This window comes from Leptonotus elevatus, chromosome 10 (genome assembly GCF_054856555.1).
Source record: "Leptonotus elevatus isolate MCC_2025b chromosome 10, RoL_Lele_1.0, whole genome shotgun sequence".
Taxonomy (NCBI): domain Eukaryota; kingdom Metazoa; phylum Chordata; class Actinopteri; order Syngnathiformes; family Syngnathidae; genus Leptonotus; species Leptonotus elevatus.
Genome location: NC_141248.1, coordinates 12065483 through 12087342, shown reverse-complemented (window position 1 = coordinate 12087342; position 21860 = coordinate 12065483). Strand labels below are relative to the sequence as shown.

At 38.4% G+C, this 21860-nt stretch overlaps 4 protein-coding genes across 6 annotated transcripts; 2 read left to right on the top strand and 2 right to left on the bottom strand.

Moving 5' to 3' along the window:
* Nucleotides 1-2276: 2276 nt before the first annotated feature.
* sys1 (SYS1 golgi trafficking protein) lies at nucleotides 2277-5438 on the top strand. 2 transcript variants are annotated; one of them, XM_086087635.1, is made up of 4 exons: nucleotides 2277-2387; nucleotides 3165-3414; nucleotides 3512-3579; nucleotides 4225-5438. In XM_086087635.1, the coding sequence occupies exons 2-4, from the start codon at nucleotides 3253-3255 to the stop codon at nucleotides 4463-4465; spliced, it is 471 nt and encodes a 156-aa protein (XP_085943761.1). In that variant the 5' UTR covers nucleotides 2277-2387; nucleotides 3165-3252; the 3' UTR covers nucleotides 4466-5438. The 2 variants fall into 2 exon arrangements, with proteins under 2 accessions (XP_085943761.1, XP_085943760.1); XM_086087634.1 differs by having other exon boundaries at nucleotides 2307-2450.
* A 916-nt stretch (nucleotides 5439-6354) lies between these two features.
* On the bottom strand, nucleotides 6355-12991 carry LOC147167073 (neuritin-like). The gene is made up of 3 exons (XM_086087636.1): nucleotides 12735-12991; nucleotides 10202-10355; nucleotides 6355-9450 (listed from the first exon to the last, which is right to left on the bottom strand). Exons 1-3 carry the CDS (start codon nucleotides 12784-12786, stop codon nucleotides 9216-9218), a joined length of 441 nt encoding a protein of 146 aa, XP_085943762.1. The 5' UTR covers nucleotides 12787-12991; the 3' UTR covers nucleotides 6355-9215.
* A 235-nt stretch (nucleotides 12992-13226) lies between these two features.
* On the bottom strand, nucleotides 13227-18257 carry LOC147167072 (translocon-associated protein subunit alpha-like). The gene is made up of 9 exons (XM_086088004.1): nucleotides 18094-18257; nucleotides 17075-17196; nucleotides 16905-16998; nucleotides 16670-16797; nucleotides 16276-16410; nucleotides 15959-16035; nucleotides 14808-14886; nucleotides 13970-14063; nucleotides 13227-13855 (listed from the first exon to the last, which is right to left on the bottom strand). The coding sequence occupies exons 1-9, from the start codon at nucleotides 18161-18163 to the stop codon at nucleotides 13791-13793; spliced, it is 864 nt and encodes a 287-aa protein (XP_085944130.1). The 5' UTR covers nucleotides 18164-18257; the 3' UTR covers nucleotides 13227-13790.
* On the top strand, nucleotides 17723-21724 carry LOC147167071 (uncharacterized). 2 transcript variants are annotated; one of them, XM_086088006.1, is made up of 6 exons: nucleotides 17723-17747; nucleotides 20084-20200; nucleotides 20288-20315; nucleotides 20420-20481; nucleotides 20558-20649; nucleotides 20941-21724. In XM_086088006.1, exons 1-6 carry the CDS (start codon nucleotides 17726-17728, stop codon nucleotides 21178-21180), a joined length of 561 nt encoding a protein of 186 aa, XP_085944132.1. In that variant the 5' UTR covers nucleotides 17723-17725; the 3' UTR covers nucleotides 21181-21724. The 2 variants fall into 2 exon arrangements, with proteins under 2 accessions (XP_085944132.1, XP_085944131.1); XM_086088005.1 differs by lacking the exon at nucleotides 17723-17747 and adding an exon at nucleotides 19428-19661.
* Nucleotides 21725-21860: the final 136 nt, after the last annotated feature.

Genomic DNA, 21860 nt, shown 5'->3' with positions numbered 1-21860 from the left:
CAACTTATATCTGACTCTGTATGGTTATTCACAATACAGTTCTGTTGGACTCATTACAATTATATACACAGTATGCTGGATTTTGTTTGCATGCAAAACCAACACCCAAATGTACTGGATAATGCCAAAGTCTTACCTTGACCGTATTCACCAAAGTTGCTTTGGTCCAAATGTTTGGTTAGGTTTATCAGCAAAATTCTGCTTCACTCCAAATAGTGCGTGAGATCACACTTGTCAGTAAGAAAACTGCACAGAACCTGTTTTAACGTGTCAAACTATTTTACAGTGGGTAAACCAGTATCCATTCAGTGTTCATCATACTGTCAATCACAAACACACCCTTTTTTTTTTTTTTATTTGAGCACATTTGGAAACACCCTTACCCTTAGAGTATACTTAAATATATCTAAGTTAATTTTTTTCGAGTGTACTTATGCTTGTACTAAAAGTAAACTCCTTGGGACTAAATTGGCCAATTTTAGTACACTTAAAAAGTATGACAAATAAACAAGTCACTCAAGCGTTGAGGAACAAAACGTCCAAGTGTAAATATTATTCTAAAACTGAATCTATTTGATCCCAATCGAAATAGAGTCAAATTTACCAAATTGACTGTGTACTTAAGCATACTTTCAAGTATAGCCTACTTTATATTATATTTGAGTACACTATTAGGACTTAATATTAATAGGTCACAAAGGGTTATTCTAATCATTTTTTCAGATGCTAGTCATGTCAAATTTCATATATGTTTCAAATAAACATTTAGAAAGTAAATATGTGTCAATTACTCAGTATAGGCTACTACACAAACAAAACTTTCACTTCAACTATATACTTGAACTCCATATAATTGCCCATTTTTTTGTTGCTGCTATAAACCTTTCACCCAATAAATGTAATAAAATAACATTGATTTTATTTTTTTATTGATGAAAACAACCTCTAAAATGAACATGTAAGGCTTTCCTTTTCCTCAGACCTCTCCTGCTCTTTTCCATGGAGATTATGACTAAAGAAAGCTAATGTGAGATTTAAATAGTTGATATCCTTGTGCAAATATGAACTTTGATATCTTATTGTAGAAATATAACATTCTGTGTCTAGTTGGACATTAGTGTAATCCAAAAAGTTATGTGGTGCAATCAAACACTACCTGTTGCATCATAATGAAATATGTTGAGATACAATAATGGAATGTGTTTTTGCTTCTCTAGAGGCAGCTGTTGGGTACCAACTGGCAAACAGAATGCAGCTTTGATGGTCATGGAGGCAAAAACTCGGGCGCGGGAGAATTTCGGTGAGGTCATATAGAATGACTTTCAGTCGGCTTTGAATAAATTCTGGTCCATGTTAGATTATTAACATTGTTTTTCTGTTTGAATTTATATTTTAATTGTTTTTGATATTAGTTAGAGATGTGTAATAATAAGACAACAGTTCATTCAGATGTTAGTCAATCTATAATCTTTGTTCTCTTCCCTGGGGAAGTAAGGTTTCTGATTCAATCTAAATGAGGGGATGTCTGTAAATGCAAATCAGAGGGCCGTCCATAAAAATCCCTGGTGCAAGGAGGCGCCGGGGGCCAATTGTTTACCCACATCTTGAGTGGACTAAGATAGGAACTGAAGTAAGATAATCAAGTATTGTATTTCACTCTGCTGACAGGACAAGATGAAAGGGGGGGGGGGGGGTAAACGGTTTTTGTATAAGTAAGAGAGAAAGGAAAGAGGGGGTACACTTCTGGACCAGTTGCTGTTTGAGCAAGGTTCTAAAGTGACTTCAGAATTCTGAAAATAAAGCTGGCAAAACTTCTTCACAGATCTCAACTTTGAGTTTTATTTGAACACGCAGGAAATCAAAGAAACAATTTCTAACATCCACCAGCTGATGTATTTGGAGGGGGGAGCACCATTAACACTGTGTATACTGAGTTGTTGTGGGGAATACTTTGAATATATCTTCAATTCCATCAACACGCCAACGAAACTAGATGTGTTTTGTGGACTTCAGGGAAGTACATGATACCAGGATGATATGTTCAGAATGTGCATACGTCGAATAAAACTATTCACTGGCTAATTAATTTTGACACAAACAAATAAATAAACAAACAAACACACACACAAACAAACAAACAAACAAACAAACAAAGAAAAAATAAGTGACGTTAAAAGGAATTTCTTCGGAAGTCGTCATGTAAATAATATTTTAACAGGAAACCCGTTTGCCCGTGAAGTGTTTTATTCTGACAGACCTCACTTAAGCTGCAAAGTTTTCTTTCCGGTTCAAGAACGTTTCCGGTTCAGCATTGTGACTTGACTTGAGTGTTTTGGACTTGTCTGGTTGGAACGTAGGCCTGGGTCAGATCTTATCAAGCTAGTAAGGTGCGTAAAAAGAAAGTCTTTGGATTACAATGATCGGTCAGCTTTTTCAGCATCAATGACCAGGTTAGTCCCGTTTTTTTCTGGCCTTTTTAGTAAGAGGTTCCGGTTTTTCTCATATTGAATGACCTGTAACTTGTCGCAATATTCCGTGTTGTACAGCTAAACCAGGGTGGGACGTATTCGCTGAACTAGGTTGTACTGAAAGTCACACAGTCGCATTTAATGTATTGTTCGTGTGTGTTCGTAGCATTGGCTAACTGTTGAACGCGTTGTATTTACCATTCGTCTAGCTAGCTTCGTTCATGTCCGCGCAATCATTTTATTTCGTGTTTGGCCGTCGTAATTAGCATTTGTTGTTAAGATTGAACGGTATTAGAAAATCGTAACTGTTTGAACACGCTGCCAACGACCATAAAATGGTGGCAGTGGATATTTTGCCGTGACCGGCAACTCTCCTGCAAGCGTTATTTTGCCGTGAACGGCTCTGATTGGTCAATCGCCTGACCAAGTCATGCACTGGGTGTTGTTGCTGCTTCAGCCCTTTCTGTCTTTTCACAAAGTTTTCATTTTGTTTTGCTACCGATGATATCGGCGTTACCAGCCTAACCATAACCGTCAGAGCATATATGTGTAGGCTGTTGTTAAGAAATTGTAGTAAACAACAACTACAAAAATGTATTTTAGCCAAAGGGTCTGATTTACAATTAGGTTGTAAAAGAATGAGCATGTGAGGGTTTCTATTTAACTCGTGTTTTCCCCCTCCTATTTCTTCTTCAGATATTGAAAATGAAACACCATGGATGGCACGTCTGCTAACAGCCGGGCCAGATAGAAGCTTCCATTGGATTTGCACTTTGAGTCCACGATGGGCAGCCACTTCCGAAGCTACATCTGGGACCCTGTTCTCATTGTGTTTCAAATTGTGTTGATGCAGTGCATCTACTACAGCTTTCTCGGCTTGTGGTTGGCAGGAGTGGACAGTCTGGTGTCAGCACATGGATCATTAGACCAGATCTTCAGCTATGAAGTGAGTGGACTTGGTTTGAACCCGTACATTTTTATTTATTTATTTTGCTGTGTTTGTACGCCTGATGACACTGTTTTTATTTTAATATCTTTGTCAGATCCTTAGTTTTTCATCGCTGCTGGGCAGGCTGTCAATGATGGCGTTCGTTTTGAACTCTCTTACCTGGTGAGGCTTTTGAACCAATTAACCATTACGCGGCTCCAGTACAGTTGGCCTAAAATTTTTGTTTAATTTATATACATATTCATGTAAAGAAAATTATACAATTACAGTAGATTCCAAATGCACATTCAGCTGTAATTTAAAGCATGAAAGTGAGTTTTCCTGATTTTTTTCCCTTCTTTTTTTGTGTAAAATGGGACTGAGTGATGCACTTGGGGCCCCTGCAGAGTTTCCTCTCCCCCATTATACAACAACAGTTCCCAGGGAACTGGTTCCCTTGTATTAACTCATTGGGCAACACGCCGCAGTGCAGATGGACAATGACCCGAAGCCTATGTTGAAAGCAATATAAATAAAATAAAAAGAGAGTTATTTTTTTGTTTAAGCCAAAGAAGTAGGATTTTATGCAAGGGCCAAGCCAATCACCAGACCTGAATCTGGTTGATTATGCATTTTACTTAGTGAAGAAAAAACTATTACTATGTTGCAAATTCCTTTGTGGTCAGATTTACAGGCAGAAAGATGAGACTAGTGTCCATGTCTCAATATTTATGGACCTGACTGTAATCGTCAAATAACAATAAAATGGTACTTTCTTGGTTTTTATATGTTTATTGTGAATTGATAATGATTGTATCTTTGCTGCAGCGCTCTGGGCTTGTGGTTCTTCATCCGCCGAGGGAAGCAGTGCCTGGACTTCACCGTCACGGTGCACTTCTTCCATCTGATCAGCTGTTGGATCTATAATTCTCGCTTTCCCTCCACGCTGTCCTGGTGGCTGGTCAATTTGGCCTGCATGGTGTTGATGGCCGTGATCGGAGAGTACTTGTGCATGCGGACTGAGCTCAGGGCCATCCCGGTCAATTCTGGACCCAAGTCTAACCTTTGAATTATTTTCTTGTCACACTGGCTGAAAATGGGACAGTTTGAGTGAGAAGAACTCCTCTCACAGGAGGACAATCGCCCTGTGCTTACGAAAGGGAACATGGCACATACATCGGACCGATCTTTCTATATCTGCTCTACATTAGATGGTATATTTATTATTGACTTTGCATTAAACTATGGACAGTTTTCTCCGTGCAGCCATGAAGACACTTAAAATGCTTGTCATAGAGGATGTTGGGTGCATCTCCTCTGTGTACTGCTACCTTTTATTTCTTGGTTATTTGTCCGTTTTTTGTTGTCTGTTCTCAGAGGGAAAAAAACAGTGTAAATGTACTTTCAGTTAAAAGTTTGTGTGAAAGCAAATATTGGTGCGAACTACTTTTAAAAAAAATGCTAGTTAACAGGTGAACAGATAATTCAATGTACAAACATGCTGTATTTGAAACACAATTAAAAAGTAGTCTATAATTGAACTTCAATGTACGAGGAAAGTTTTCCACTTTTAGTCTTACTATTACCCTCATGGTCAAGGTCAAATTGAACTTGTAAAAAACTTCTTCTTTTTTTAACCAAATGTGTTTAGCATTTTACACAGCAAGCATTTGTTTCCCTCCACCCTTGTCATAATATATTATGTTGACATGATGGCCTCTGTGGGAGGGCTTTGTCAGCTACCAGCTGTGCCCTGACAGCACAAAGTCTCTGTTCCAGAAAATGCTGTCAACTCTTTGAGGAGCTGCAACATGGGAAATGTCATTTTATGTGAGGCACAAATAGTTCAGGAACAGTTTTATCATTCTTATTTTGAGCTTTTAAAACCCTGTCTGGATGAATTAAGTTGCTCTGTGCTAAGTGGTTTAATGGTACAGCATTACATCTATTTTCTCTCTCTCTGTTTAAGATTAAAGCTGTAATTTAAGTCATAAAGTAATGAGAACAAAGTTGTGATAATAAAGCGTTGAGCTATTTTAAGATGTGGGCTGTTGGGAGAGTTTTTTTTTTCCTTCATAAAAAGTTCAATATTTTGGAAATGGCCTCTTGGATTGTGAAGTGTTTTTGACACACATTTAATGACGTTAAGAGTGTATCCATATGATAAATTCATGCCGGTCTATATAGAAAGACTGCTTACACTTTTGTGAAATATAATGACTGGGGGAAAAAACACACTTAAGACAACTTTGAAATTATGACCTCATTTTCATGACATTATTCTTGTAACAACATTTTTTTTCCCATCATAATTTGACTTTTACATTGCTGTCGTGATTTTCTTTCATACAGTTATGGTCAACACATGTATTTTATTTATTTTTTTTCAAATATCCAATACCGCCCTGCATCTTAATATAACATAACTCTGGTCTATGTGTTATTTGAATACAAAGAATCTAAGAAATGGACCTATCTTGATATTTAAAAAAAAAAAAAGAATAAAAGTCTGTTTTTAATAAAACTCTACCAATTCACATTGGCTGAAGGAATGTGATTCTTAGTCAGGAAAAGTTGGAAGATAATTGACGTCTGCTTCAGATGCCAAAGCCTATCTATGGTCTTCAAATGAGTGGTGAAGTGCAGCCGTGCTTTCGCTCTTCTGAAGAGGTTCCACCTCAGGCCATGATCCTTCATTTTCTTCTACACTGAACGTGTCCAGGTGGAAAGAAGCAGATGGGAACGCACAGACGGGTGGAAATGTGCTTGTTATGCTCCTCATTACCAACACTTGGCTAGAGGGGAGGCTGAAAACAGAAAATCTGTTGTAAATGAGTCATAAAACGTCTCCACTCTCTCTTGACCCATTTCCTGCTGATTGATTCACTCCGATACCGTTCCATCACTTTTGCTTCCCATCGTTATTCCTCCTAAGACATCACATACTCGAGCGGCATGTTTAGCAGTGCTGGTGCTTTATTACAAACACATGACTTTGCCATATATTGCTTGTATCCTATACAGTCTCGTAAATAGTGTGCTTTTCTAGTAGCAAACAAAAACATAAGATATTGAACTTGGTTGTACATTCAGAGGTTTACCCGAAATTCAAATCATTTTTATGACAAAAAGGTTCATGCGCTCTTGAAATACACACGCAGGGATACGAGTCCTCTCTGAAAAGTGACCTTACATATTGCTCATGCTTGAGGACAATTGGATTTCTCACTACTGCATACACACAATGGATGACATCATGCTAGCACCTGCGCAACGTTAGAGAATAAATAGAAACAACCAGAAGGATCATGCCGATAGAGGAGAAAGGGAGGGTGCGGGGTGGGTGATGGATGTGAGTAAGGGTGCCGATAAGCTGCGGGGCTCGTCTTCTATCTTCATGCACTGACCAGTATACTTTTATTTGAGGTCAAATCATCGCATTCCCCTTTGGTCTGAAGCACCGTCACAAAACCGTCATGCTGTTATATGATGAGAGAGGTAACAGGAAAAAGATGAAAATCAACTGTTGGTCGAGAGAGCATGTTGATATTAAAAATAGATAGTGCTTCTCATTACCAGTTAATTTATGAGACTATTTTGTTGGTGCCAGTGGATCAATAAATGCAAATGTCCTAATTAAAACGGCGCTCGTGGTAGTTTATTGACCAGGTGTGTCAAATAGTTTGGGTTGAGGCGTAGAAACAAATATACTACCAGCCTATAATAAATAGATGTGAAAATTAGATACTGTATACAACAAAATGTAAATAAATGTGTCAAAGATGTCAATTGAGAAATGTAATATTTGATTGGTTTGGTCCTATTTTAAATCCTGTACCTAATTTATTGAAAGTACTATGCTATTTTATATAAAAATTGCATTTTGAAAACACTTTTGCATTACAAAAGCAGCTTCTATTGCTTTGACTATTACATATTTGACTTGGCCGTGTAAGCACCTAGAGGGTAAATACAGTTAAAAAATACTATAGGTGCACAAAATCAAACACTTTTTGGCATTTCAGAAGGAATCATGGAACTTTGTCCACAATGTGTTGTGAAAAAGGGTTTGGTAAAAATCCTGATTGTCATGACTAAATTGTACTAAAACGAGGGTCTCCACTTGCTATTTATTTCAACTAGATTCTCCCTTTTGCAGAAAAGAGTTCTTTCAGAATATGTGTTTCATTTAAACGTGTCCCCGAAGGGCACTGAATCAAAAAATATTAATTTGATCAACTCAATTGTATGATAGCATTCAGGAGGGCAGCTAGTAGTTGACATGCCAATAATACATTTAGGCTAATCCTTTTCCTGAATTCATATGAATGATTTTGAATTAGATAAAAAAAATGCTGCTAACATACATTGTGAGAATGTGCCCTCATTATTTTTTTTAAACAGGCGAATTTCATGAAGCTATTACAGCTTTGTGTTAAATAGGGAGAAGAAAAGATGGTTAGCTTAGTTTAGCACAAAGAAGTAGGCAGGGATAGCAAATCCCGTTTTACAAATTTGTTCCCAACAGTCTATTCTCTTCATTTCCTCACAATTTTACTGGTTAAAACTCTCACAGTATTGTATATGGATATTATTATTTTGTCCTCATCCAATCAGATTTCTGCCTCTATGTGCTGTCATGTCAATCTAATCTGGCCAGCAATTTCAGAAACAACTGGCTGAAGCAGTATAAACGACTAGCAATTGGACTGTTTTGTTGTTGTTTTTTTTACCTAGCTAGCTGGCCCACTAAAATGTTTAATAATCAGCATGTATGGTGAGTGTAATGTATTTTAGTAATTTTTTGTTAATGTTTCTGTCACGGTCTATGTTGTTTTGATTAGGCTACATCAAGTTTTGCTTTGTCATGGTTTTCATTGTGAGCCTTTTTTAAATTCTTGCTGTTAGGTTTTTGTTTCCACCTGTTCTCGTCAGCCCGGTCGGTCCCTTGTGTCAACCAATTAGCTCCATCATCCACTCGTGTCTTGTCAAGGTGCTCCTCGTTGTCTCGTCAATTTGCTTGTATTTAGAGTAATTTCTTGAGTATAAATGTTGTTTTGCCGGCTGGTGTTGTGCTGCGCGTCTGGAGAGTCTGGCAACTGGGAGAGCTAACGGCAGGAGCTAGCAGCTAGCAACAGCTAGTTCCCATACCCATACCCATAGTGACGCAAAGTAGCTATTTGAATCTTCCTTTTTATTTGGGGGAACGGGGGGGGATTTTGTCAATTTTAAATGTTTTTATTATTCAAAGTGCCTTGTTCTCTTTTTGTTCTTTGGAAAATAAATTGTGTGAAGTTGTGGGTGCTCTTATTGCTTTTTAGCATAGTTGTGATGTGAATGTGATAGTGATGGTATTACAAGGTGGATTAAGCAGGGTAAGGCCGCACTGGAGGTCCAGGTAAAAAATGCACGGCACAGCCACTAATAGGAACCATACGCGCAAAGCTAAGCTAGCTAACTGTTGGCAGTAGCATCATATTGAGCGTACAGAATAAGAGGAAGCTATTGCTAAATTTTGAACCCTTTCTTTGACTTATATTGATCTAACTTGACAACATATGATACATGGGTGCCCTCAAAACAAATACATTAAAGCATTGCTTTAAAAATAACATCATTGGTGGGACCACTATACCTTTTGACAATTTTATGGTTTGATTTCCAAGATTGTTTGACTAACTACAGATATAGCGTCAAAATAATCCTTGTTGTTTTCCTTGGCTTTAGGTTGTGCTTGGGAAGACTGAGCTTGGTGGAACCTCAGACAGGCATCAATCTTCCCATCTCATCTCCTTCCGCCCCCGCTTCTGCGGCCGCCTTTACATGAAGGACCATCTGGGCCCGGTGGTGAGCAACATGGCCGTGAGTGGCAGGGTCAGCGCCGCAACAGGTGAACTCATGCTTGGAGATGAGCTGGGGCTACACAGGTCAAACAAGCTTCCCTGGAAGCGCATCTTTCTGGAGTCCTGCCTGAGAGTCTCCCAGATGGAACTGACCTCCTGCTGGCAGTCGGACAACGCCGTCAGGGCACACGTGTGGAAAGCTTCCCAGTGGCTGCGGCAAACAAAGAATCAACAGATCAGTGCTGCCAATCATCTGCCATATTACTCAGAATTCATCCCTGCTGGCTGTCGCGGATTCATTTACTTGCCAATAATCCATCACGGCTATGGATACAGTGGCTCGCAGTAAGTCAAATTGAGCTTCAACTACCATGGCAACCGCTTCCGAGAGAGAAACAATATCGCAGATGATATTGCGAGTGGAAATTCTTCAACAGAACCCTCGGGTTTAAATCGGTGTCTACGCCGGGGTGGTGGAGTGCAATAACAATGACAAAACAGTCCCCGGAATTTCATTACCACTGCAGCAAAGTCATAAATTATTTAGATGAGTGGCTCAGTGTCTCGGCACCATTCAAATCTGTCTTCATCCTCTTGGATGATGGACTGGGCTCTTTGCTTTTGTCACGAGATGCAGACGCGTTATTCTGCTCGGTCATGAATCCTACTCAGAGAAATGAAATATATATACTTTCCAACCAATTGCGCTAGATCCAACATAGGTGCTGCATCAAGAATTCTCCCTTTTCAAACATAATCATTCTCAGTTTGTAAAGCTTGTCATAAAAATAAAAAATCTTTATAATAGTGGTTGTAGTTCACAGTATTTGCCTCTCCAATGCAGCTGCGGAAAAAAAATGCTAATAAAAATAATACATCTCGGTATAATGCTGTGCAGTTCTACACCTTGTCAGATTAGAAATTGTATTTACAATTCTTCCATTCTCATAAGGAATCATCACCTGCACACGGCTGCCACTCCTCTCTCACTGGTCACGTTTTCCTGATAGTTGTCCATGCTCTCCCCCAGCTCCAGGACACAGTCCGAGAAGTCCTTGTAAACGTTCTCACAATTCACATCGGACGAATCTACCAGCACGCAGATGGACAGGAACACTGAAATGCACATGCAGGTGACATATTGTTACCACAGAGAGCCTGATCAATAAAGCAACGATTCATCTCGCAGTAGAGTGGAATGTCTTGGCAGTTGTACAATTATGACTTTGACCACAAACCAACCCGCTCTAAAGTCACAAACAATGTGCTTTTTCTGTTACTTTTTGTGATGGTGCAATGAAAACAAAGAGGAAAAGAATAATTGAACTAAGTGCGATTAGAGAAAATAATACGCAAATCTCTGGATACTCAGTAGCCTCCGACTCCAATAACAGTTGAGAGGTTCTGGGTTCGAACCTCAGCTCAGACCTTCCCCCCTTGTTTTCAGGGGTTTTCTCAAAGTATTTTGGCTTCCTTCACAAATGCATAGGTTAAATAAAGAATGTAGTCTAATTGAAGACTTGTGTAAATGGTCCATATAGGCATGATTGTGAGTTTGATGGGTTGTTTATTTATAACTATACACACCACATGGCCACCTCTCGCCAAAGTCAACTGCGATAGGCTCCAATTAACTCATGAACCTAATTAGCACAAATGCTATAGGATGCCTGAATGGCCAATAAACTGCATTTAAAGTCCTTAGAAAGTGAAAAGAAATATGTCTGAGAACTGTTGTTAACAATCCTGCTAAATATGAAATATTGAAAATGGGAATGAATCATTTTCTAGGCCTTCTACATTGTGACTAGCCACATGCTAGCTCGTGAGCTAACAGGCTTCCTAGGTTCCTCTCGGCCGGCGGACAGACAACAGGCACCGAGGGTGCTTAGGAATTTACAGTATAGAGAACAGACCCGGTTCTCTGTAAATTGTAGCATCTAGGTAAAATGCATTTTTTGGGTAAGGTGAGCTTATTCCCATTTCCAAAAAAAGAGGACAGTTGCCCCCGGCCTTGAAATTGTGGCACCAGTCGCAGTTACACAGTGTACTTCACCTCCTATTAGTCACGCAATGCCAACCGGACATCATGAATTTATAAACGCCCGAACAGGATGTAAGAAAATGGTTTGTCCTCCTAAAAGAGGCACGTTTGGTCACCCTAATGGGCATATAACTGCACCGTAAGTGGTAGAAATGGGCCTACTAATAATATCCAAGTACAGTAATCCCTCCTCTACGGCGGATGTTTTGTCCTAGACCACCCCTATAATAAATGAAATCCGGAATGTTAAAATACCCTGTTTAAATACGCCCTGAGCATGTTTTTTTTTACAACAAAGCTTTTTTTTAGGTCTTTAAACAAACTTTTAAAATAACCCAAACACAGAACATATTGCGAGAGGGCAAAAGCATTGGGAAAAAGACACAAATATTGTACATGCAGTGTAACAGTGTACCACTTCCTCTATGTGTTTACAGTAAACAAAGTTCTTATTTTGCTAACTAACAAACTTAACTCATCATCTCACAAGACAGTAATAATCATGCCCAAATTTGTACATAATAAAGTGAACCTACAGCCATTGCCCGTCGCTTCTTGTAGGCATAAAAAGCAGGATTGACAGGTAATTACATTGATTAACGTTCAGCAAAAACTACGCTGATGTGATTGGCTTGCGCCCAGTTCAGGGTGTAACTCGCCTCTTGCTGAATGGCAGCAGCCATATATAGACTCCAGCTCAATGACAACCCTGATAAGGATAAGCGCAGTAAGAAATCTGATTGATGTAAAATTGTCCATCCATCAATTTTCTGCCTATAGCTCTTCGTCCTCTGTAGGGCGACGGATGAGTATTGGAGCCGATTTCATCTTACTTGGGCAGGGACCGATAGAACCACGAATAGTTGCCACCCAATTACACTTATCAAGCAAATAACTATTCACAGGTACATTCATGCTGATGGTACATTAAAACCAGAGAAACCCCATGTAACATGGAAACTATACAGCCAAAATTCGAACCCAGAACCTCAGAACTGTGTCAACAGAACCACCACTTCATTTTCCTGTCCTTTTAGACAGTGTTTGATGAAATCCACGAGTGATGTTACAATGAAAAAGGTTGACTGAGTTTATAATCATTTCCTAACGTGATACACATGGCACCTCCAAAGATCCCATACATAAATCATTATAATTCAATCAGCCAGTTGGGCTTCTTCAATCATTTGCATTTCACCCACCCCCAAACTTGTCCTTAAGATGACATCTTTAGAAAAAAGGCTAACTTCAAAAAGAAGCAATGAGGTTAATTTAGAAAAACTTGCATGGAATGTCCGTCTGGCTCTCTGCGTGTACTCCATCGACCACATGTCTCATGTAACATCCCCGTCAGGCGTGTACAACACTGATGTCACACTTATGGCTGCACGCAGCGAGATAAAAATAAATACATAAACATGACAGCACGTAGGTAGCTAGAGATGGCTTACCTAAGGCAAAGCCGAGGATCTCCCCGATCTTGGTCGACGTGAACAATCCCATGTCATCTCATTTCACTTCAAGCGGAGAGGCGATCGTGAATCGGATGACAAGAAAGGGCGCTCATGAAACTGAAGAAAAAAAAAGAAGAAAAAAAAAAGGCGCTGGGCAAATTAGCTGCCCATATTTTATACGAGTCGTGTATCAGTACAAAAAGGGTGGCAAAAAAAAGAAACACTCGGTGGGTGTGTGCATGCAAGCCCTTCCCCGCTCCGGTCGAGATGACGTTGTCTCCCCCCTCCGGCGGGCGCTGAGCTCATCGTCGGACATCCCCCTTCCCTCCTCCATCCCTCCCTGCCGATGCCAACCTTGATGCATCAAAAATTAAGCGGTCTGATTTATCTGCTTATCTCCATGCAGGATGTGTAAATAATAGATCAAACGACTGCTAAACTTGCAAAGACGTCGCCCATATTCTGCCAGAAAACAAAAGAGAAGTCAGATGTTTTTTTGGTCACATTTATTTTTCTCAAAAAGGTATTTGAATCCCCACAATAAAGAATCTGCAGACCCCTTTTAGACATCTATAGGAAGCGTCTAACAACCTGCAGAAAAACACGTTTGTTCGAATTGCAGCTGCCATCACCCCACAATATTTGAAATGTTACTTGTAGTGATTTAAAAAAAAAAATCAAAATTGCATTGTATTGTTGTTGGACACTGGGCAATGACGATTAAAAAGTCTAATTGTAACTGTTGTGCTTTGGGTCCTGTGAAACGGCACACGGTGAGGATCATTTGTCTCGTTATAACTGCACAGCATTTTTATGGCAAAATGCTTGCAGCCATACCCATTTCTTGTCCAATCTTTGACATTCCACACATAAAGTTACCAAAAAACATTAAATTGGACAACAATTTGGTTCAGCTAGTGTCAACTCTGAGAGCAGTGGAGTAGAAATCGAAGTCCAAAAACTGTTATCCATCCATCACGCATCCGACATAAGCGAGAAAATGAGCTTTGAAATCCTCATGGCCTCATGTTGACTGAAGGGAAAGCAACAGCTTTATTGATCCGCTCCAGCTGCCCGCTTGGTTCGTTTCCGTGGCGAAGTTTTGGGGGAAGCTTTGTCTGTAAGATAGAAAGCACACATTTGAAAAAGGAATGACAATGCAAAATGGCAAGATAGACTTCCTTAATTATACATTATGGTTGGACAGTGGACACAAAAAAAAAAGAACCTACTCATGGCTTTGAGAGTTTCCTGAGGAATCCAGCTGATGTCCACATCACTCATCCCGCCAGTGCCCTTCTCTAACTTTACTGTGATTCTCTTTTTCTGAAAAACAAAATTCATACCCTTTCTCATATTCCTCCGCAAGAAACAAATCAAATCTCAGGACTTGCCAGCCCCTCCAGCATTAAAGAGGAAGTCAACCGTAAACATTTACTGACAATAATATATATGTGACCTCACTAATTCTAAACATGACATTCTGATTAATAATACATTTGTGGCATATGAGTTATGCAGCAAAATCCAGTCGTTTTTATCCATCTCAGTGGGCGGCCATTTTGCCACTTTCTGTCAATTGAAGATGACATTACAGTTGCTCGGGGCTTAGGCAACGACCAATCACAGCTCACCTGTTTTCTGAAGCTGAGCTGTGATTGGCTGTTACCTGAGACCTGAGCAACTGTTAAGCAATTTTCACTCGACAGCAAGTGGCAAAATGGCCGCTTTCTGATATTGATAAAAACGGTTGGACTTTGCTGCTTAGCCCCTATTCCACGAACGCTATGTTAACCAGAATACCGTATTTAGACTAGTGGGGCTGCATAGAACATATTGTTGTCAAGAATTGTTGGTTAGGTTGACTTCCCCTTTAAATACTTGAATTTAATAAACACGTTAAAAAAATAAATGTTTGCACAGTTATACAAGTTTTAAGATAATGACAAGTTTAAACCCGAAGTAATTTACATGATTTTCTATGAGAAATAAAGATTCCAACTCTGATCAAATCAGAAGTTGACCAGCATTTCTATCGCTCCATTTCATAGTTGATTTCAAAGACCCTACCGTCCGTGATTCCAGGACTTGGTACATCGTAAAGAGCATCAGCACCACCAGCCCGGTAAGGAAGATGTACAAAAACACTCTGCAAGATAACATTACAACATAGTCATTGTTGTGTGTCCATTGGTCGGTGCAAGAAGCATTTATCTCAGATTAAAGCCATTCATTGGGAAATTTATCAAATCAGCAGTTGATAAATGGAGTGTGCTGAAATATATCTGCAGTTTATTTAATGAACAAATAGATTATAAAAAAAACACAAAAAAAAGAGCACTAAAGGGAAGTGCACTCCATTTATCACATTTTAGAAGTAAAGTTAATAAATGTGTTTGGTCAGTTAGGTTTAAAACGTTATTTTGCAGATCTTTGTTAACTCATTCACTGCCATTGACAGCTATAGACGTCAAAAAATCATTTAAACTATTTCTATTAGTTTAAAAATGTTTCCCACTTTTGTTAACAAGAGTATGAAAACCTAGGAGAATTTTTTTTACTGTACATTTAGAACAGATATAAAATGTGATTAGTCATGAGTTAACTATTGAAGTCATGCGATTAATTGCAATTAAAAAATTTAATCGTCTGGCGCCTCAAAATTTTTAATATATATATATTTTTTTTAATTACTTAATTATTTAAACTCAAAATTAATCACACATTTTATATCTGTTCTAAATGTACAATACATTTTGTATCTAGGTTTTCATACTCTTGTTAACAAAAGTGGGAAAAAAAAGTGAAACTAATAGAAATAGTTCAGATGAATTTTTGACGTCTATAGCCGGCAATGGCAGTGAATTAAGGAAAAAACTACTTTATGTATCTAATAATCACATTTCATAACTTGGTTTAACGAAGTAGGTAGGTAATAAAGTAGATTGTCATTAGGACATGGTCAGTAAGTCCACATGGTAAAGAAGCTCCTGATTAAGGATTTTGGAAGTTGGGAGGCATTAATAAGACGATGAGCTTTCTTGGGCAATGTCACACCTCCTTTTATAGTTCGGTACTAAACCTTTGAGGAAATGGGAGCTGACTGTGGGCATTTAGGTAGGGAATACTTAAGAGTTGATTACGCGACGCTAAGATGTAAAGTTATTTTCAAATGAAAGGAACAAATATCCACAGAATAGGACAAGAAAGGAATGTCTTACGTTTCACCATCCAGTCCCTCTTCTTTCTCGATGATGGTGACAGTCTGGTTGTAAATGGCCGTCTGGAACACATGACCCTGAAAGCAACCAGTAGTAGCAATTAGCAATTTCAGAGATTTGGGGGATGATGTGGTCAATGTGGACTGGCGACCAAAAATGGCACATACCAAATAGCTAAATAGACCTGTTAAGGTTTATAAGATAATTGATTCGATACCATTTAGACAAAACACCTTCCCACATGTTACCTAAGTAACTTTTCGATTCAAAGGGGAATGAATGGACTCGATGTACAAATAGATACGGTCCTCTCTAACCTCAGTGCTATGATAGTTGAGGAGAATAACGAGACCAAATGGACGGCCGGCCATGGGCTGCGCTGGGATGAATGAGTATTCGAAGGAGGCCTGCGCGCCCGGATGAACCACCGTGCTCAGAGGCAAAGCTGTAAACTACACAAACATATGAAAAAAGTTTTTAGTTACTAAGCGGTGACTTGTTCATTCTGTCAAACTTTCAAATTTTCTGTTACATGATATTGATTGTTAATTGTTTATTGACACAACAGGCAAAACGCAGTTGATTCACTCTTAACTAGTTTAGTCAAGAATTCACAGGCAGATAATAATAATAAAAAATACAATAGACTGAATTTGCAATGTAAAAAAGTGCTAGGATGTCCTTTGTGGTACTGTTTCAGATCCGACTTACATTCTGAATGTAGAACTGGAAGTCCTGAGGATAACGGAAGGAGGCCTCCAAAGACTCAACGGTGAAGTCCTGACTACCCTTATTGGTGAAACCCACCAGGAACCTCACAATTTCATTGGCAGGGAACTCTAAAGTATTTATACAAGGACATGAGTATTAGAGTGCAATGATGACCCCCCCCCCCCCCAAACACACACAAAAAAAGGCAGATTTCTTTAGCCGAAATCTGGCTCACCTTCTCCTGTCGTGAAGACGATGGTTGTGTCGGCATCAGCGTGAGATGTTAACAATTTATCATCGCCTTCAGAGTCATCGTCGTAGTCTTTTTCCTGACAATACAACACAAGATGAAATTAGAGGTGCATTGGAAAATAATTCCATTCAATTTGTATTTTTGTCACATACGGAGCTTTGGATCTGATCTTCTTCCACCGGCATTTCTTCTTCTTCATCTTCTTCTTCCTCCTCATCAACAGATGCGTCTGGGTCAATGTCCTCAACGGATTCAGTATTGGCGGACACTCGCCCTGCACGACAATAGTAAATATGTTTCTGATATATTAAGGCCAAGTGAATATTGATGTATTGGATTCAATCAGAGTTAAATTTTGTAAAAAAAAATTGACTTTCACAAACAATCTATCCACTTAACACAACTTTAACATAACCTGCACAATTTCTAGTTGTGGTACTGTTTGATGATATGCACACACTCTCTGGTCACCTGCAAAAATTATACCTTAAGGTTATGGAGACACTGTATACTTTGTTCTAGTAAATAATTGCACCTACTTTGTGTGTACTTTAAATCGTCTTTTTCCATAGTTGTGTGCATGTTTAGTCAGGTTAGCCTACTAGAGAGGTTAAATATATTGCGTTTTTAGTAAATTGTAGAAAACACAATGAAGATTCATTAAAATGATTGAAACCACGTAAAACAAATATACATTATTTGTCAATTGTAACAAATTCCCGTTTGCGCAATTCCTAATGCTGAGTGGGGCAGTTTGACCTATGACGTCAGGCAACGCTCCAAATACAAGTTAGCGTACATCTATGGTGACGTGTCCCATCAGGCGTGAGTACTGAGTGTTGCTACAGCCACACACTTCTAACCTGGCGAACATCTGCTTTCTTGCTGGCGAATAAATTCAACTTTTCCTTACTACGTCCGCGATAAATCCTCTCGTTTAACGCTAACAGACGTCGATAACTTTCATTCATTCCAAACGAGCAATTGTCAACTTTGACTGGAGACGATCAATGTCCATGAAGTTTATAGTTTCAGATAATGAAGAAAAGTAGTTTAGAATCCACACAGCCGAATGGCTTCACGTTTTCTCTTGGGAAATATGCCACGTTGGCTTTTTAATCCGCATTTTAGCAGGAGAAAAGACACAAAACACGGTCTAAAAACAACTTACCCGTGCTCATCAAGCCGCAGGGGAAAGCCAGGAGGAGGAGCAGCAGCATTTTTGATCCAAAAGTGAACATTTTTGTAGCCTGTTTGCAGACTGAAGTTAGTTACACATCAGCGTTATGCAGAAAAGAGAGACCGGGTTGAGAGGGGCATGGCCAAGAGAGGTTAGACCCGCCCATTGGCTAATGCTTGGAGGAGTTGGGGGCGGGGGCGGAAACGTGTATTGTCAAATAGCCCCGTATACTCGCGATTTGGCATACCGCGCATTGCCCTATTATGACCTATTCGCGAATTTCAAATATGTTTTAAAATGGTTTAGTTTGTTTGTTTGTTTGTTTGGTTGTTTGTTCGTTCGTGTTTGAGCCAACCACCATGTTTCGTGGGAAATATTGGAGGTTTATCTGCTATTTAAAAAAATAAAAAATAAAATAAGCGTTCTGGATCGTTCAGGATCCCGATGTTGCATACAATTACACATTTTTAAATTAAACTTGCATGGTTAAGTACACAAAATAACTTGTTATTAAGTGTTATTAATTAAAATAAATAAATAAATAATATATATATATATATATATATATATATATATATATATATATATATATATATATATATAAGAAACGTATCAATAAACAGTAAAACACAGGGCCCATTTAAAAGCACATTGAATACTTAAAACTTTCACTTAACATACACACTTTTTTTATGGTTAAATGGAGTGTTTGCTGTAGTTGCACTGATGTTAGCTAGCAGGCTAGCCATTATGTTTTTACTTTAATTACTCAAAGCCAACTGAAAGACAAAACCAACACAACTAGTTTTTCCTTTTATGTCAATGGGTTGGGTTAGTGTTACACCATATGCTCACCAGCACATAAAGGAAAAACAATGAACCTCAAGTCATTAACATAACACCTATTGACCATTTAGAGTATTCCAACCTAACATGCATGTTTTTGAAATGTGGGAGGAAAGGAAGCCACAGTAAACTACCTGGAGAAAAACCTTGCAAACACGGAGAGAACATACTCCCCACAGGAAGAGTGCAGCCTGGATTCAAAGCCCCCAACTTCAGAGCTGGGAGTCAGATATGCTAACCACTTGTACACATTGCTGCCCAAGTATAACTCCAGCAAAACAAAATTCACCAATAATTGTGCTTTATACATTTTAATATATGTATTCACTCTTCTGGCACATATTTCCTGCTGTCACTTTCCTGGCTGTCAACCTTTGATAGCATCAACTACCAAAATATTCACAAATACTGTATGTCTTTCTGAACAGGTTATGCCGAAACACAATGTTTTATTTGAGTCATGCCTTTTCAACTTTTTTTTAACACGTAAATTATTACAGTTTTACACACACTCTTTACTTTTTGACATGTTGTTCTCAGTCTGTGGTTTTCTGCAAAAGCGCACATCCTGTGCATGTAGTGTCATTTTATTTCCTTGCATGCCATCGAAGAAGACAACAGCTCCTTGTACGTCACTATTCAAAGGGAGAGCGAGTAAACTGTCTGTCTGTGTGTCAACATGACAAACTGTTGTAGTACGACAACCTCAGACGGTAAGAGAAATATATATCATTTATAGATCTATATAATACACCCTCAACAATCCTTTAGATACTGATCTAATACAAGAACTGTAGCGACATTTCTACTTTTACGAAGATTTACAATGTTCACATTTAATCGACACAATCAGAGATGTGTTAATTTACAATGTTGTATATGGCATTGGCGGATGCATGAATGAGTTAACATTCATTCAACCTTTACTTGCCATATTAAAAGTGTGTTGCATGTTTCTATATGATTGATATGTGGGTCAGCGTTGTCACATTGTTGCTCAATAAACAGCAAAAGCTCAACGCAACAACAGGCAACATTAACCAATAGGTTATCAAATTAACAATCACGGCAGGTAAAATATTTACGATATTAAGTTGTGCTCATAATCAATATGTTTTGCCCTCTCTTTTACCAGGTGGGAGTCCTTGGACCTCTCTTTTTATGCCACCTTTATCCTGGGTGACCAGTGGATTACTAGTACTCTTGTTGTCTTTCAATATTATTTGCTGTGTTTTGAAATTATGTTACTCAGGTAATCAATTTCTTTGGTTTTAAATCAGTTGAAGCAATGTATTTTGATCATCTAATATTTGACTTGTTCTTCTGCATGCTTCATTAGAGAAAAAAAACTGTTGCTCAAGGACAAGGTATGTACATTTGACCAGATCCAGAGAATATAGGAAGGTTGCACTTCAAAAACTCCAATACTCGATTGAAAACAAATTAAATCTCCTTTTTTGTGCTGTTTTAGTCAGAATCGTCAGCAGATGCAAGATAATCCAATTTACGGAAATGTAAACTGCATGCAAAGTAGTAAGTGCATTTTGGGATCCTTCTCTTGCATTATTGAATTGTATTGAATTTCATTATTTCATCCGTACGTCCACAGGTACAACTGCAATTTCGGAAATCAAACCTGCACACTTGACAGCCAGCTCGTCATCTCTGAGGGATCAACTGAGCTTACCCTCTGACTCGCAGGTTTTGTATTCATATTATTTGTTTAAAATAATCATCACGTGCTTTGACGTCAAGTATATAAGGGTTTTATACATGGTACAGAAAAAAAAAAGCAACAGATAAATTTGAGGACAATCACATTAGAAAATAAATCAAAGAATTGGACTCTATGGCTACATATCTACTTTATAGTCATTCTTATATTTTTTGCCGGAAAACCCAAAAAATTGCTCTATAAGTAAAATACTGTACAATAGCCAAGCACAATATGTCAAGCAATTCTATTGATTTCTTATTTCTTTCTCTTTTCAGTCAAACTCTACAGACTGTTATGCCAACCTGAACCTAAAGGCCCATCAGACTAAGCCTGCTTGCAGCTCCCCTCAGATTCAATACTCAGTCGTGTTTCTGTCAGATGAGGTGGGAGAGAAAGATAAAGGAAACTTGCATTCGGCTACCACCGAGTCGGATGTGTATGCTTCTGTGCAAACCAAGTGCGCCAAAACAGTCGACAGTGCAAAGAGTGCAGAAGATTTTGCCAATCATATTTGAGAGGCGCAGTGACAGAATTGAAGTGTCAACCTCCAATCACCAGATGGCACTGTTCATCCTTTTATGATAAAACTGCAGAGGCAGTTAAAAAAAAAAGAAGCAGTAATAAGTAAAATTGTTCAATAGATAACCGTTTATGTGATTAGTTGACAGCACACAATCCTAGTTTGATGCTGAAATCAATAGTAACAACTTGAAACTTGTTTGATAGCTTTTATAAGGCCAATAGCATCTCCCTGTTCATGTGTTTTTAACTGTTACTTCTTTTTTGTCAAGCACTGTGAATTGTCATGTGTATAAATTGTGCTATACTGCACAAATAAACCTGCCTTGCCTATGTTATTGATATGGAGACCCCACATTCATTACTTTTGTGGTCTTTAATAGTTAATCAGCCAGGACCACTTATAGCATGGAGAACAGTTTCTGTGATAATTACTGTTTAGAATTGTACACAGTGTATACAAAAACACACTGCAAACTAAAATGTCCAGATTATCACGAGAAATGATGCAATAAGACATGTTCAACTATGAATATTGAATTTCATGTATATGCCCAATGATTAAAAAACAAAAATAAGAAAAGAAAAGAAAACTCTAGACCTTCCTTTTTTTAGTCTCAGTCTTTTTTCATTTTTAATTGAAAAATTGTTTTTTATTTTATTTTTATTTTGCTGT

Bases quoted from the DNA above. Each gene is read 5' to 3' on its own strand.
- sys1 (XM_086087635.1), top strand. From the start codon at position 3,253: ATGGGCAGCCACTTCCGAAGCTACATCTGGGACCCTGTTCTCATTGTG. The intron at 3,415-3,511 runs GTGAGTGGACTT...TATCTTTGTCAG, and splicing joins ACCAGATCTTCAGCTATGAA to ATCCTTAGTTTTTCATCGCT. The intron at 3,580-4,224 runs GTGAGGCTTTTG...TCTTTGCTGCAG, and splicing joins GTTTTGAACTCTCTTACCTG to CGCTCTGGGCTTGTGGTTCT.
- LOC147167073 (XM_086087636.1), bottom strand. From the start codon at position 12,786: ATGGGATTGTTCACGTCGACCAAGATCGGGGAGATCCTCGGCTTTGCC. The intron at 10,356-12,734 runs GTAAGCCATCTC...TGTGCATTTCAG, and splicing joins GATCCTCGGCTTTGCCTTAG to TGTTCCTGTCCATCTGCGTG. The intron at 9,451-10,201 runs GTGATGATTCCT...TGTTTGCCGCAG, and splicing joins GGAGTGGCAGCCGTGTGCAG to CCACTGGGAAGCTTTCCACA.
- LOC147167072 (XM_086088004.1), bottom strand. From the start codon at position 18,163: ATGTTCACTTTTGGATCAAAAATGCTGCTGCTCCTCCTCCTGGCTTTC. The intron at 16,999-17,074 runs GTATGTGACAAA...TTGTATTGTCAG, and splicing joins AAGATCAGATCCAAAGCTCC to GAAAAAGACTACGACGATGA. The intron at 16,036-16,275 runs GTTAGAGAGGAC...GGTTGCTTTCAG, and splicing joins TCAACTATCATAGCACTGAG to GGTCATGTGTTCCAGACGGC.
- LOC147167071 (XM_086088005.1), top strand. From the start codon at position 19,628: ATGACAAACTGTTGTAGTACGACAACCTCAGACG. The intron at 19,662-20,083 runs GTAAGAGAAATA...CTCTTTTACCAG, and splicing joins TAGTACGACAACCTCAGACG to GTGGGAGTCCTTGGACCTCT. The intron at 20,316-20,419 runs GTATGTACATTT...GTGCTGTTTTAG, and splicing joins AACTGTTGCTCAAGGACAAG to TCAGAATCGTCAGCAGATGC.